This window comes from Notamacropus eugenii, chromosome 1, assembly GCF_028372415.1.
Source record: "Notamacropus eugenii isolate mMacEug1 chromosome 1, mMacEug1.pri_v2, whole genome shotgun sequence".
NCBI classification, from domain to species: domain Eukaryota; kingdom Metazoa; phylum Chordata; class Mammalia; order Diprotodontia; family Macropodidae; genus Notamacropus; species Notamacropus eugenii.
The window spans coordinates 591295656-591311351 of record NC_092872.1 but is presented as its reverse complement, the minus strand read 5'-3'; the positions used below and the strand labels follow the sequence as shown (position 1 = coordinate 591311351).

Here is a 15696-nt window from a genome sequence, read left to right as displayed (position 1 = left end):
CAAGCTCAATATGAGTCAACAGTATGATTCAGAAGCCAAAATGCTAAGCATAGTTTTTAGGAATATGGAGGTGATATTTCCATTGTACTCCACCCTGTTCAAACAACACCTGGAGAATAGTGTTGTCTTTTGGGTAGTTCATTTGGGGAAAGACAGGGATAAGATGGAGAATGTCCTGTAGAGTGCTATCAGAAAGAGAAGAGACTCACTCCCATGCCACATGAGAAGTAGCTAAAAGGCTGAAAAAAAATAAGACTACAAGGCAAATGGAGGGTAGGGGTATGATAGATGTCTTCAGATAACTGAACAGTCGTCACAAGGAGGAGAGATTAGATTTGTTCTAATTGAACTCAGAGAGCAAAACTCTATGGAAGTTCCAAAAAAGCAAATTTAAACTTAATGTAAGATAAAACTTTCTAGCAATTAGAGCTATGCAAAAGTGGAATGGGCTGTATCAGGAGGTAATGGGTTTCTCCTTTCTAGGGGTGTTCAATCAAAAGCTAGATGACCACTTTTAAGATGTGATATGATGGGGATTCATTTTTAGGTATCATATAGAATCAATGACTATTAAGGTCCCTTATAACCTTGAAATTTTGTGATTCCAATCCAAAATGATTGAGAAACATTTCTCTATGCCATGATGTCTAGAGGGTTGGCTTTCCAGACTACTATGGGTCATGTATCATTCATTCTTGCTTTCACACCTTGCTCAAGCTGCTCCTCTTTCTTCAATGCCCTTTCCCATCTTTCCTGCCTATCATAAACCCATCATCCTGCAAGGCCAAGTTCAAGTCCCATTTGGCAGATTTCCTTGACTACATAAGCCTGACAGACCTCCCCCTTTTCCTGTACCACAAATTGTCTTTAATGTCAATTTTCATACTGGAATTTTGGTGCTATTCATGTGTTTAAGTCTTGTCTTCCAGGTAAGACCATAATTTCCTTGACAATAGGGGACCATCTCAAACTTCTATAGCCTTAGACAGCATTTACAATAATCCTGGACACATCGTAAGTGCTTATGGTTGAATTGAGTTGGACTGACTGTCTCATCTGACACAAGACGTAATGGTGGGGCATGTTTTTTCTAATGGCATTTAATCAAGTTTCTGTCATCTAGAATGATCATAAGACCTGCAAGATGCAACACTTGGATAACCTACAAAGTGGAACTGAAGTCTCTGCCTTTCTTTCAATAGGTGGTATTCTGTAGGCATTGTACTGTGCTGTTGCCAAGGCAACAGAGTTCAGACACAGGAACTGAAAAACCCAGTGTTTCAGTCAAGACCTGTCAAGGCCTCCTGATATATAATAATGCACACACAATCTTGGAAAGAGGATGCAAAGATCAGAACTAGAGTTAACTGGGAATTTTAGGCTTTCCTGTTCGTCCCTCTTCCTCCCTGTTGGTGCCATCCATCTATTTGGTATATATGTTGCAGGTCCATAGTTGTTTGCATATTGTCTGTCCCATTAGAATGTGAAGTCCTCCAGAGCAAGGAAGGTGCATATGGCTTTATTTTGTGGCTTTGTAGCCTGGCGTGTAAATAAGTCTTTAATAAATGCTCATTGCCTGACTGTTCATTACGGTGCACGACTCCTTTAGGTGAACAGTGGACTGCATTTCAGAAGTGAGTAGCCAAGTTACTGACACATCTAGGTTCATCATGCTCAACTTCTTCCAAGACAAATTTTAGGGTTTGGGAGCAGGGAGCAGAGCAACAGAAGAGTAGGAAGTTGTTTTAATAACCAAGAAACATTTTCTGCTTAGAAATAATTTCTGCCACCCCCATTCCTCTCATTAGGGATTCTCTGGATAACAATTTCCTCTTTTAAAGTGCAAATATGCTGAGAGGGTTAAACTTACAAGTCATTCACACTAGAAAGCTGATTGCTTTAATAAGAATTTAATAACAGGTGATAGCCACACACAGGAAATGAGAATTTTGATTGGGAATTGAATGGGGGAAAGGAAGGAAAGGCTAATTTTGAAATATGAGATAGTTTCAAGGGACAGCAAGGAAGGTTGGGGGGTGGGGAGCAGGGAGAGAAAGCAGAGTTTAGGCATTTAGGGAGCCACATAAAGATACTATGTATTCAAGGGGTTGAAAAAGAAGAGTACCAAATATTAGAACAGAAAGGGGAGACAGAATGCTAAAAACAAACTTCTAAGGATTTGCCCTTTACTTAGGACCCTGATAGCCTCTGGGGACACCATTAAAAACCATCTCAGCTACCTACGCATGCTTTAGACACCAGAAAAAAATTGTGAGAGTGCTTTACTACCTAGGAAAACAGGCGTAACACCAGAACATTATATAACAGTCCACATGGCAGCATGAACCAAATATTCTCTCTTACATGTCGAACATAGACAAGCAGAAACCATAACTAAATTAGCATTAAACTTTAGCAAAGCCACGCAGCATTCAGAGAGGAGAGTGCTGGACATGGGAGTCCGGAGACGTGGTGTCAGATCCTGCTTCGGAGACATCCTAGCTCTCTGATCTGCCGTCAGAGATTCTGTTTTCTCATTTGTGAAATGAGGATAATAATACTTGTACCACACTCCTCACAGAGCTGTTGTGGAAAAGAGCCTTTCAAAACCACAAAAGACTATATATTATTATACTAAAACCTTTATTAACTTGTCCATATCCAGAGATTTTAAAAAACTGCTTCCAAAGTACAGAAACTGTAGATTTTTTTAAAAGAAACACAGGTATTTTTAATTACATTTTAATAAACAATTAAATGACCACCATATTTTTAAAAAGTTATAGTTATACTACAATTCAATGAAAACAACTAAAAATTGAATATGAAAAGATATTAATAGCACCACTGGAGATTTCTGATGTATCATTTTATGACTAAAGGTATTTGTACATGAAAGGGAAATTCCATGCAAATCAAATACAAGGCTATACACAAGGTTATAAATGGAAAAACTGGTGAAAATAAGTTGAACATGCAAGGTATGTATTAAATCATTCAATTCAACAGGCAGAGATGGTAACAGAGCAAGTTAAACCTAATCAATGTTCTAAGAAGCCCTGGGCTAGACATTGTAGATACAAAGGAAAAAAACACAGTTCCTGCTCTCAAAGAGCTTATAGGCTAAAGGGAAAGGAGCTGCATGAACCACATCCAAATAAGTCTGATATAAAGAATAAGAGACAAAATACTGTATGGAATTTTGAAGGTAGAGACAATACTTGAGCTGATACAAGGGATGGGGTGATGAGAGAACAAATGAAGAAGGCTTTTTGGAAGAGACATGGTCTTACTGGAAGAAAAGGATTCCAAGAGTCAGAGATGATGGATGTATTCCAAGAATGGGGAAAGGCTGAGGAGAGGCAGAGTATCCAGTAGTCCAAGCTGGCTTGAAGAGAGTACATGAAAGGCTTTGAGCTATGTGAAATAAGACTAATAAGTGATGTTAGAACCTATATGCTATGACTTCTTAAATAGAATACTCTCCCCCGGATTAAGACATCCAGTCATAAAATACATCTATAAAATGCCTTAAGGTCTCATTTTTCTTAAAAGACTTAAAACTAAGGAGGGAAAAACACATCAGTTTAAAAGACAGGGCTATTCAAACAAAATTAATTTGTAGAAATAGCTTCTAGTCTAAAGAACAATTATTAATCATTCTCATTGATTTCAATCCTGTAGCACCTTTAAATAGGGAGTAGCTATAATATGTTGTCCACCTGAGAGCTTAAAGTCTCCTGTAGGTAATGTCTTGTTGATCCTCCCACATGGTCTATGAAAGAGCTGAGCAGAGAATATTATTTTACAAACAGAAAAACAAAAATTCAGATCCATCTAAGCACAGGAGTCAACAGGAGTTGGGGACTGAGCCAGCAAAAATGATCTGGACTTAGTAATAACTACAAATTTATAAACGTTTTCACTAATTTATAGAAAGTAAAGATTCTCTGGGTTGGCTGTGGGGATTTGGTTTAGTCTGAGGAGGGTATGGGTGTTTTAAATATCCAAGGTTTTCATCAGAAATTTCAATGACTGTAAACTTCTACTCGCAGAAGAAGTCAATATCCTGAAAAAGAAATAGAAAAACTTTAATTCAGCTAAAAAATAAAGTAAAATAAAAAAATAAGCTATTTAGAAGTTTGTTAAACCAAAAGGAATCATGTCACAACTGAAACAATTAAATTGAATTTTGGGTTGTTTTCATTGACTTGTATCATAAATATAACTTTTTTAAACTATGGTGGTCATTTAATTGCTTATTAAAATGTAATTAAAAATACCTGTGCTCCTTTTAAGTCAAATTCTTTTTTAGTCATGTTCTTTTTTAGTCAAATTTAGGTTCCAAATCTAAAGCACCACAGGTTTCTCTCACATTCAATAATAAAATTTTTCAAACAAATTTTAAACTCTTTAATAAGTATTAGGTGATATAATGAATGGAGCACTGAGCCAGGAATCAAGAACACCCGTGTTCAAATCTAACCTCAAATACTTCCTAGCTCTGTGACCTTAGGCCAGTTGCTTAACCTCTGTTTGCCTCAGTTTTCTCACCTGTAAAAAGAGCACCTAGCTCCCAGGGTTGTTGTGAAAATCTAATGAAATAATATTTGTAAAGCAGTTAGCATAGATAGTAAACATTTAATAAATGCTTGTGTTCTCTGCCTTCTTATCTATTTCATAGATATCTCCCTGTCTCTCAGCTTAATACTGAGAGTAAACAATAGGTGAGAGGCAGTCTTGGAATTATTAGAAAAAGGTCTTCAGTTACACTGCCCAGTAAGCAGCAGGCTCCCTCCTGGGGAGCCCATTTCCAGGCTCTGCCAGCAGAATGACTTTCCCCATGTCCAAACAACAACCTTGCTGAGTTAATGAAAAGGATTTTTTATTCCTGCCACTGGGTTATTGGGCTCTGGGACCCTGGAAGGGATACAGCTGTAATATCCTACATAAAGCAGAGTCTGTCTGCCTCAAAATAAGGCATTCACAGATGGTTTCAAAACACTTTAATTTTCTCAAATACAGTATGTGGGTTAATCACTTCTTTTTCCTTCACTATCCACATAAATAAACAAATCCAACTACTGGACCTATTTCAAAACACATGGTTTATGTAATGCTATTTGTGGCTTTTTTATGGAATCAGCAAGCTATCCTTTTTTGTCTAGACCTGTGATTTTATTAGTGTAGGGAATTCTAGGTATGGAAGCTCTTTACAGAAGCAGATTGGCAATCTGTCTACATCTTCATAAGACTTTGGAGTCCATTTAGTACAACTCCCTCATTTTACAGACAAGGAAACTGAGACCCAGAGAAGTACCATGAATTGCCCTGGATGACAGTTAAGAGTGGCAGAGCTGGGAATTGACTTCAGGTGTTTTGACTTAGATTCAAAGTTCATGCAACTCCCATACCATTTGAATCCTAAAGAGTTGCCTGGGGGGAAGTTTTAAGAGCTTTGCCCATGGTCATTCCAGGTTTGCCTAGCTTTAAATAAGTCCATAACAAGGAAATAAGGCCAATATTAAAGGAAGCCTGGGTTCAAGTCCTATCTTGGATTTGTTCCAACTCTGTGAAGACAGAAAAAGGACTCTCTCAGCACCCTCCCCCAATCCTCTAAGACTATAAGTTATCAATCTGGATCAGTGAAGGACTTCCCACACTGTGAGTTTCCTATATTTATGATCATAATTGTTATTGTCAATTATCACCATTAGTGTTCCTATTACCGTAACTTGTACGTAGCACTTTCAAGCTTGCAAAGCATTTTACACATATTGTCTCATTTGAGTCTCATAACAACTTTGCAAGGTGAGTCCTACAGGTATTATTACCCTCCATTCTGAAGATAAGGAAATTGAGGTTCAGAGGAATTAAGTGACTTGTCCGTGGTGGTAGAGCTAATGGGTCAGAGGTAAGATTTGAACCTACATCTTCCTGATTCTAGGTCCTGCACCCGAAACACTATACCAAGTCTCTTTTGTATTAATGAAATCACAGGTCCAGACCAATACATGTATTGTACATTTGTACATGTATGTACATATATGTACACATACACATTGTATATATAGGGAAATGTGTGTCTTTGAGCATGTACCTATGCATAAATGGTAAAGTATACACAGTTTTGACAAAGCAATATTAATTAAGAAGAGATAATACTATAAATCTAAGGCTACCTGTGTCATTGCTATGATCATATTTTCATAGAATTACATGTATTTTTGAAAGCTGCTTACCGTTGTAGGAATTTCTTTGGTTGCCTCTTGGTAGACATGTTGCTCTTTGACCAAATTGCTGGGAAAATACCCTACAATTCCCATTTCTTCCTCATAATGCTCACCGTATACCTAAATAATGAGGACAGTTAACAATTAGACACACTGGTTCTATTTGTATCCACATTTCAATCAATTCATTCCCTTAAGGGTAGATGCAGGGTGAGCAAAGCTGAGGTGGGCAATTGGAATTTATCTAGAGCCCTAAGGCTAATGATAGATTTCCCCAAAGTAGCATGCATGAATTTTAGCAGCATGTAGCTTTGTGTCTCTAAAAGTCACACAATTTGAATGATTAACAAGATCTGTTGGCTAAAGCTACGGGACTTTTCCTTTTAACATTAATTAACTTGCTTTTTTTCAATTTAAAAGGTTCTTAGATCCTAGGTGCTTCAAAGTAAATCAATATTTTGGAATCTGATGCTAAAGTAGACTACAGTAATAGTATTTGGCTTGACAGAAAAGGACAAGTGTATCCAAAGGCTTGGTTCAAAGGCTTGGTTTTCACTTTTGTCTGAATGCAGCCTCTTTGGAGAATCTTCACAGAGATTTTCTACTGTTTTAAAAATCTTCAACTAGTTCTGGATGGTGTGGTGCCATGGGCAGCAAGTCCATAACATCAAAGATGGTGAACCTGAAGAGGGGTATCCTTTGGGGGAACATGAGAGCTGTTTTAGGATGTTCGAAGGGCTGTCCTCTGCAAGAGGGATTGGTGTTGTGTTCTGCTCAAGAGTAAAGCTAGAAGCAGTGGGTTCAAGTTGCGAGATAAATTTAGGATTTTAGGGGAAAACTTTCCATTAGAGATATCCCAAAGTAGAATGGGCTGTCCTAGAAGATAGTCCCCCTTGCTGGAGGTATCAAAGAAAGAGGTTAGATGACCATTTATTTGGTTACGTGGCACAGGGATATTCTTGCTCTCTCATAGGTCAAACTGAGAATAATCATGGAATAACAGAAAGCATGCTGTTCTCTGGGTCGGGAAATCCTTGTATCAATTCCCATTCTGTCACTTTCTAGCTATATGATGCTGGGCAAGGCACAAGCTCTCTAAACCTTCATTTCCACTCCTGTAAAATGGGTGTAATAATACTGATGGTAACTATCTCACAAGGTTTTGTGGTTCACAGAGGAGATAATGGATGCAAAGTGTCTTGTAAACTTTTTATTGGTGGATAAATTCCTTATTATTATGGTCTCTGGAATCCTTCAAAGGGAATGAATTTGTGATTCAAAGTTGATGTTAAAGATATGCTATTTGATGGAAATTAAGGAGTTGTCCCCAGAGACTGAACCAATCCAAAAACACTTGCCTAGAAAACTTTTCAAGCTTTCTGAAATAAAGTCAAAAGCAAGAGGGGTGGATTAATTTTCCATATTGACAACTAATATTCACGCTTACATATTTATTTTAGTTTATTATTCCCTGACAAAATACCATCTAGACCCTAAGGTGAGAAGACACTTGTGTGTGCCAGGAAAGGTTTGAAAATTCACTCCCTGGGGGTTACCATCCATCAGACTGAGAGTATTCACTGTTAAAACATACAACTTGATTTTTCACAAAATAAATGCCTACAAATGAGTAGGGGCAGAATTACCTAGCATTAAAAATGCATACTGTATAAAAACTGTAAGAAATGTAACTCATTATACCACTTCTTCAATGTTCTGCCCTAGACAGATCTTACCTTATCCACTCTGTCCCTAGTTCTGTATTGATCTGTATTTTGTCTGTGCTTTTTATAGTATTAGCTGAATATGCAAAAAAAATTGTATATTCTATGAAATTTTCTCTTTGATAACACTCTACATTGGCATTTACCTATTATTAGTATAGTTTAAAATAACAATGAGTAGTTTTAATTCATCAAAATTAAACAAATTCATCAAAAATAGACAAAACAGTAACAACCTTACATATCCATGATTGTGTATAATAAAATCTCATCTTACACTTCCAGCCCAAAATTCTCCAGCTTCATTTTCCTTCACTAGTTTTGAATAAACATAGATCTGCTGCCCCTTTTTAATGTTAATGAACCTACAGTCAGGGGCATTATAATCATCTTGAGCTTTAGCAAGGGAAATCGTATCTGGGGGGAGAAAAAGACAGGGATACATTTATTGCATAAATTACATTATAACAAATACAAAGTAGTATTAAAAATACTATTGAACTTAAGTTGACAAATATCATATATAGGTCAAAATTTGCATTACACATCCTACTTAAATTACAAATAACTAAAGCGGGGGAAAAGTTTCACTTGGCAGAAAACTTAACAAAATATATTCCCTAGAAGAGAAACTATTTAAAAGATCAGAAAAAATGCTAATCAAGCATACATTGGACATTTTTCATTAGAAAATACAATTAGATTTTATGCAAATATACCCACATTCAATTATATAGTACAATAATTTGAAAGGCACAAAATAACCCTTACAGACACACTCTTCATCAGCACAGAGCTTCTTGGTAGCAAGTTTGTCCATAAAAATTCCATGCACAACACAAGTTGCTAGAAGGCTCAAAAGACAGAGAAAAAATATCCCCTTCATGATCCTTTCCATTTTCATTGCTAGTACCTCTCACCATCAAATGTGGACCAGCTTCAGTAGCTCCTTTCTTTTATGCAAAATGCCAACATCTGGATAAATAATCTCAGCCAATGGGATGTGAGGCTAACATTCCACTACTTCCTCAGCTTACACTATACTCTGTGGACTTATTTATAAAGCATAATCTCCTCTACCCTTTCTTTACATTGATATGGGTTTTTTTTTTTAAGTTTTAAATGCCCATGGAAAGTTAGAGTATTATTTGTTTTAATTTTTTTTAAACATGTATTAAAGTAGCAGTTTTACTTTAAATTCTTTACAAGTCATGTATGAAGACCTGTTACTTACATTTGAATAAATTTATTGGAAATAAATAGATTTGCTTTTCTTAAAATAAAATTAGAGGATGGTTATGTATCACCCCAAAAGATTTAGCCTTATAGTTATTATTAACTCATTTATATTGTGCTTTAAGGTCATCAGAGCAGCTAGGTGGTGCAGTAGATTTAAAGTATTGGGTTTGGAACCAGAAAGACTCATCTTCATGAGTTCAAATCCTGCCTCAGACACTGACTGGCTATGTGACCCTAGGTAAGTCACTTAAACTCTGTTTGCCTCAGTTCCTCATCTGTAAAATGAGCAGGAGAAAGAAATGACAAATCACTCCAGTAACTTTTGTCGAGAAAACCTCCAATGACTGAACAAATTAAGGTCATCAAGTCAAATCAACAAGCATTTATTAATCACCTACTATATGCCAGGCATAGTGCTAGCCCTGAAGACTCAAAGAAAGGCCAAAAGAAAAAAAATAGTTCTTGCTCTCAAGGCACTTACCGTCTCATGGGTGAGACAAAATGTAAGCAACTATGTACAAAGATATATGCAAGATAAACTGAAAATAATCTCAGAGAAAGGCACTGGCATTAAGAGGGATTGCAAAAGGTTTATAACTCTCTGAAATAAGTAAAAATGTATTTCGAACTGAATGTCCTGGAGACCTCTCCAAACCAAATGTCCAAAACAGGACTCATCATCTTTGTCCTCAAACCATCCCGTGTTCCAGACTTCCCTGTTTCTGTCACCACCATTCTTTATCCGGTTCATAACCTCAGCATCATCCCCACATCAGTTGTCCAATCTTGTCATTTCTACTTTCACATCATCCCACATCTATTGCTTATCTTTACTGACACAGCTCTGGTCCTTGTCACCTCTTTTCCAGATTATTGCAACAGTCCTCCAATTGGTGTCCCTGCCTCAAGTCTCTCCCACACAATGCTGCCAAAATAATTTCCTCAAGTTCAAATCCAGCCATGGGACTCCTCTACACAGTCCTCTCCAATCTCTTTCTCCTTTATTGCCTTTAGAATCAAATACAAACCCCTCTATTTAGCTTTTAAATCCCTGTAAGACTTGACCTATTTTTCAAGACTCAGTGGACATTACTTTCCTTCCCACACCGTAATCCAGACAAACCAGGGCTTTTCTTACTGTTCCTCCCACAAGACATTCCATAGCCCATTTCCATTCCTGTGATCCTCCATGCATTCCAATCTGCCCCTACCTCAAAATCCCTTTCTTTCAAGAGGTAGCTCAAACACCATCTTCTACACACCTTCCCTGATTCCCCCAAACTACTAGTGTCCTCCCTCCCAAAGTACCTTGTACAGATCTACTTTATATTTGTTTCTATTTACTCATTTTATATTCATGCTGTATATGTCAATCAATTAACAAACATTTATTTAGTACCTACTACGTATGTGCTTCTCTCCCGTTAGAATGTAAGCAGGGATTTGTTTTCTGTTCTTGTACATTGGACACCTAGTACAAAGTCTGGCATAAATAAAGTAGATGTTTAATACTTGTTGATTGGTTGCTTTTACCAATTTTACAAAAGCAGAAACTGAGGACCAGAGAAGTTGACTTGTCCGTGGCCACAAAAGCCCAAGAGCCTTCAAACTCAGACCTTCTTTACTCTAAAGTTTGTGCTCTTTCCACCACACTATGATGTGACAAGTCCCCAGCTAAGACAAGGGTTTTCCAGGTGGGCAATTGTAATGCACGGGTCCATCAAGGAACCTAACCTGATAGATCCCTGTATCCCAGACTCTGGCCTTACCCTTATTTCGGGAGGCTGGAGCTAGCTAGTATTCCAAACACTCTCGCTACAAGGGAAGGAACATGGCTACAGCCACGACCCTCTCCCTTTTATCTACTTCATCTTTCTCCTGGCAGCCTGGTTTTCCCATTATTGTCCTCCATCTCTAGTGGGTGACAAAATTTCAAATGAGAGTACTCGTGCGTGCACACACACACACACACACACACACACACACACACACGCACACACACACACACACACACACGCACAGACATACACACGCACACATTAAGGGCCCGGATCCTAGGGCATTTTAAATATTCACATTTTTAAGCCTTTCCCTATACAGAGGAGTTGTAGAAAGCAGTAGCGCAGCATGATATTTTACAACTCTTTAAGCTACAAGTAGTGATAAAAGTATAAATCAAACTTTAATGTATCTGGCCAAGGAGCAGCTATAATTGCTAACATCTGTCTATATAGTAATTACTGTGTACCAGGCGGAGGGCTTTACAATTGTTAGCTCAGTTGATCTTCCCAAGAACCCGGCGAGACAGGTGCTATTATTATCCCCATTTAACAGATGAGGTTACTGAGGCAAACTGAGGCAAATCAAGTGACTTGCCTAGGGTCATACAGCTCTAAGTGTCTATGGAAAGATTTGAATTCAGGTCTCTGACTCCAGGACGAGCACTCTGTCCACTCCACACCTCGCTGCCCCACAACTCAGTATACATGTACATTTTACACATTCCATTTCATACTGTAATATATCTCCATACTTTGTGAAGGAGAAATGTTTACTTCCATTTCTATCAACTGGTTGCCCCCAAAGATCTGAATCATTATGAAACCGAGTCAACAAGTATTTTCTAAGTGCTTACTATGAGCCAGCCACTGTAGTACTAGGCATACAATTTAAGCAAGTCCTTGCCCTCAAGGGTTATACATATTAATAGGGGAGGGAGAAATGGTGTCACTGTCCAGAGTCAGGAGAGTAATAAAGCAAGGCTGGCCTAGGGTTTTCCCCAAAAAGGAGATTCTGGAGGAACTCACAAATGGGAGAGAAGACAACCCAGGCATGGAGATCTTAAAGAGTCAGAAGCAGAGCCAGGAAAGGAATGAAAGTGTGAATTATCCTACTCAGCCTAACGTTTACAGGCAAGGCTATAAGAGGCCAAATGTGAGACTGTTGTCTTGAGAGGCATTTTTAGAAATGATAATAGCATGTCGGTCACAAATGGCCAACGAAATTGCTGAGTAAAATTTCATCTAAGGATATTTTAGTCAAATTTTATTTTAAAGTTTGAAGGCCAATAGTAAAAGAAAGGTATGTTAATGACTTTGTTGTGGGTATGGTTACCCACATAGCCCTGTTCCCCCAAAAAGTGAAGAAAAGAGTGGAATGCAGAGTTTGAGCATTAGTAGACTAGACAGAGGCTCTTGTGTCAAGTTTTGCTTGGGTTTGGGTTATATTATTGGTTTGGCTTATAAAGAAGAAAACTACAAGGTATGGTACTCCCTATCCACAGAAATGGAAGGAAATCTGACGAATGAGATGTGTCTCCACCAGATGTAGAGGCCTAAAGAAACATCTTTATTGAAGGGCTTGCCTTGTAGATTGACTTTCTCATGCCTTCCTCTGAAGCTTCCAGATTTCCTCTCATAGCCTCCAACCCTAAGAAGAAAATTTTTCTCCCATACTTCTGGAATCAGCTTCTATCCCAAATGCTGTCTGCCACTATCTCTACGACCAAATTCAACAAAAAATGTCTGCAACCTTGGTATTCTTCGCATGTGATGTGGGCAAGGAACCGGGCTATAATCTATTAGATCCCAGAGTAAACAGCTTAAAAAACCTGAAAGCTAAGATTTAAAAAATGGAAAAATAGTGAGACTTACAGAAACTTCCAATTTCACGCCTCCTTGCCCTTAGACTCCAGTCATTAACCTTACTTCCAGAAAAAAAAAACAAACTAATGACCAAAACATGGCAATGGCCTAATCTTTTAAGTATTTCATAGAAGGTAGGTTGCCTGAATGTATATCCAGGTTTTTTCCTCTACTCTAGCCACTTCCTACCCAGGGAAATGAACTTCTCCCAGAAGACTATTACGATTCATATGGGAACTGGAAATCCTCTGTGACTCAAAAAATTCTAGTGGCAAAGCAAAAATACTAGTATTTTCCTCTAAATTTAGGGGAAAAAAAATTCCCCTTTATAAGAAAGAAAATTATCAAAAGAAGTACAAAAATAATTGTTTAATATTGTATTAAGATGTAACTTGGTGGAACAGTGCATAGGGTGCTGGGCCTCTGGTCAGGAAGACCTTAATTCAATTCTAGCCTCAGAAACACTCAGTGTGTATCTGTGTGATCCAGAGCAAATCACTTAACCTGTCTCCTCATCTGTAAAGTGAGGATTATAACAGTCTCTACCTCCCAGTGTTTTGGGTTGTTTTTTGGGGGGCAGGGGACAGGGGGAGGACAAAATGAGATAAATGAGATATTTATGAATTGATGAGCTCATGTAATGCTAATGAGATTAAAGATCTTCCCCACCCATTAATGGGCCTGCCCATTAAGGAAAGGTTGATTAGGGGAGGTCCACACCTTTTGTTAATTTCTAAAGCACAGGTTCACAAGGGTTGTGATGCCCTCTGGCTCTGAAAAATATATAAATACTATGAGGGGAGGTTTTACTTTGGGGCTTACTCATTGGAAGTGTTTGTTTGGCAGATGAGACACTGGGCAGCTGCTAAGCAGCCTCCCAGCTGTGAAAACTCAGATGCTATTGCTTCTCTCTCCCGTAACTATGTATGTATGTATGCTCAGTTATCTGTCTGTTGATCTGTGATGTATGTATTGCTTATGGTCAGACAGTTGGAAGCCCTGTCTGTTGGCTGATCTTTGTTTCTCTGTATTTTCTCTGAAGTTCACAGTGCTTTTTCCCCTGAACTAAGTGAATGATATGTGTGCTTGATTAAAGTGATTGTCGACCCCCCAAAAGTTGCTTTCCTTTTAGAAAAGCAGATCTAAGAACCTGTACAGCAGGCCCTCCTGGATGTGTCAGAGTGCTTGTTTTTACAGTTCACAGTCTAATGGGAGAGACAAGATACAGATAACTATGTATAAAAAAAAGATATAGACAGGATAAACTGAAGGTAATCTCATAGGGAAGGCAACACAATAAAGGATTGGGAAAGGCTTCTTGCAGATGATGGGACTTCAGCTGAGACTTAAAAGGAAAGCAGGGAAAAGATGTGAAAAGAAGGAAGACCAACCGAAAGGCTATGGCAATAGCCTAGAAGTGAGATGATGAGAGCCTGGACCAGGCTAGTGGCAGTGTCAGAGGAAAGAAGGGTCAAGATGAGAGGAGTTCAGAAGGTAAAAGTATGTGGATTTGGCAACAGACTAAATGTGGGCTGTGAGAGTGAGGAATTCAGGATGACACCCAGATCTTGAGCCTATTTGTCTAGGAAAATGAAGTACCTTTAAGAGTAATAGGGAAATTAAGAAGGGAGGGTTGAGGTGGAGAGAAAATTCTGAGTTCAGTTTTGGACATGATGGGTTCAGCATATCTATGCAATATCCAGTTCAATATGTCTGTTAGTTGGAGATGCAAAACTAGGGGTCAGGAGAGCTGTTAGAGCTAAACAAGTAGATCTGAGAGTCATCTGCACAGAGAAAATAGTTTAATCCATGGGAGCTAAGAGCTCAAAGTAAAATAACATAGAAGTATAACATTCCCCAGGAAAGGGCCTTGGGGGACTCCCATGGTTAATGGGTGCGATCTGAAGATTCAGCAGATGGGTAGGAGGAGGGCCAAGGCAGAGTAGTCTCAAGGAAGAGATTATCAAGGAGAAGGGGTTGATTGACTGTCAAAGACTACGGAGCAGTCAAAAAAGAATAAGGTTTGAAGAAAAGCTATTGGATTTGGCAATTAGGAGATCATTAGTAACTTTAGAGAGACAGCATTATCAGTTAAATGATGAGGGTGGAAGCCAGACTGTAAAGTGAGAGGAAGTGTAAGTATCTAATGTCAATTACCATCTCAAGGAGTTTAGACATAAAGGAGAGGAGAGATATAGCAATAGCTAGCAGGGATGGATCAAGAAAGGATTTTTTGAGGGAGAGAAATGGGCATGTTTGCAGATAGTAGGAAAGCGGTCAGTAACAAGAAAAGATGAGAACACTAGTAGTAGATGTAGGGATGATACTTGAGAGTAGGGATGATAAAATCTGCTGGAGAAGGCAGGATGGAATAAGAGCACTTGTGCTTACAGAGGGGTTTGCCTTGGCAAGAAGGGTCACCTCTTCATGCGAAACAAGAGTGAAGAAACAGTGGCAGAAGGCATCTGACTTATGTGAGATAAAGAAGTGGAGAGGAGAGAGAGCTCTCTGCGAAAGACCTCAACTTTTTCAAATATAAGGAATGGTTCTCAGTTAAGAAAGTGAGAGAGCTCTGGGAGGTTTGAGGAAGGGGGAAAAACAGTTCAGAAAAGTCATTGTGGTAAGTGGAGTAGTGGACTAAGAAAGTGTAAAAGGATTGCCTCCATACACTGAAGGCCCAGTTGAGATCTGCATGCAGTGGACTCAGCTAATACGGCTTTATGACTTTCTCCAGTTTGTTTTAGCAGAATATGACAGCAATCCAGGGCTGGGATTTGAAAGGATATGATCATTGATGGGATAAAGGGGAAAGGGACTTGAGAGAAGAGTGTAGAGTTGAACTAGTTCACCAAGGGG

At 38.5% G+C, this 15696-nt stretch overlaps 1 protein-coding gene across 1 annotated transcript; it reads right to left on the bottom strand.

Annotated features, from left to right (window-relative positions):
- Nucleotides 1–4045: 4045 nt before the first annotated feature.
- On the bottom strand, nucleotides 4046–8855 carry OTOR (otoraplin). The gene is made up of 4 exons (XM_072645031.1): nucleotides 8729–8855; nucleotides 8235–8374; nucleotides 6243–6353; nucleotides 4046–4069 (listed from the first exon to the last, which is right to left on the bottom strand). Exons 1-4 carry the CDS (start codon nucleotides 8853–8855, stop codon nucleotides 4046–4048), a joined length of 402 nt encoding a protein of 133 aa, XP_072501132.1.
- Between the last annotated feature and the right edge of the window lie 6841 nt (nucleotides 8856–15696).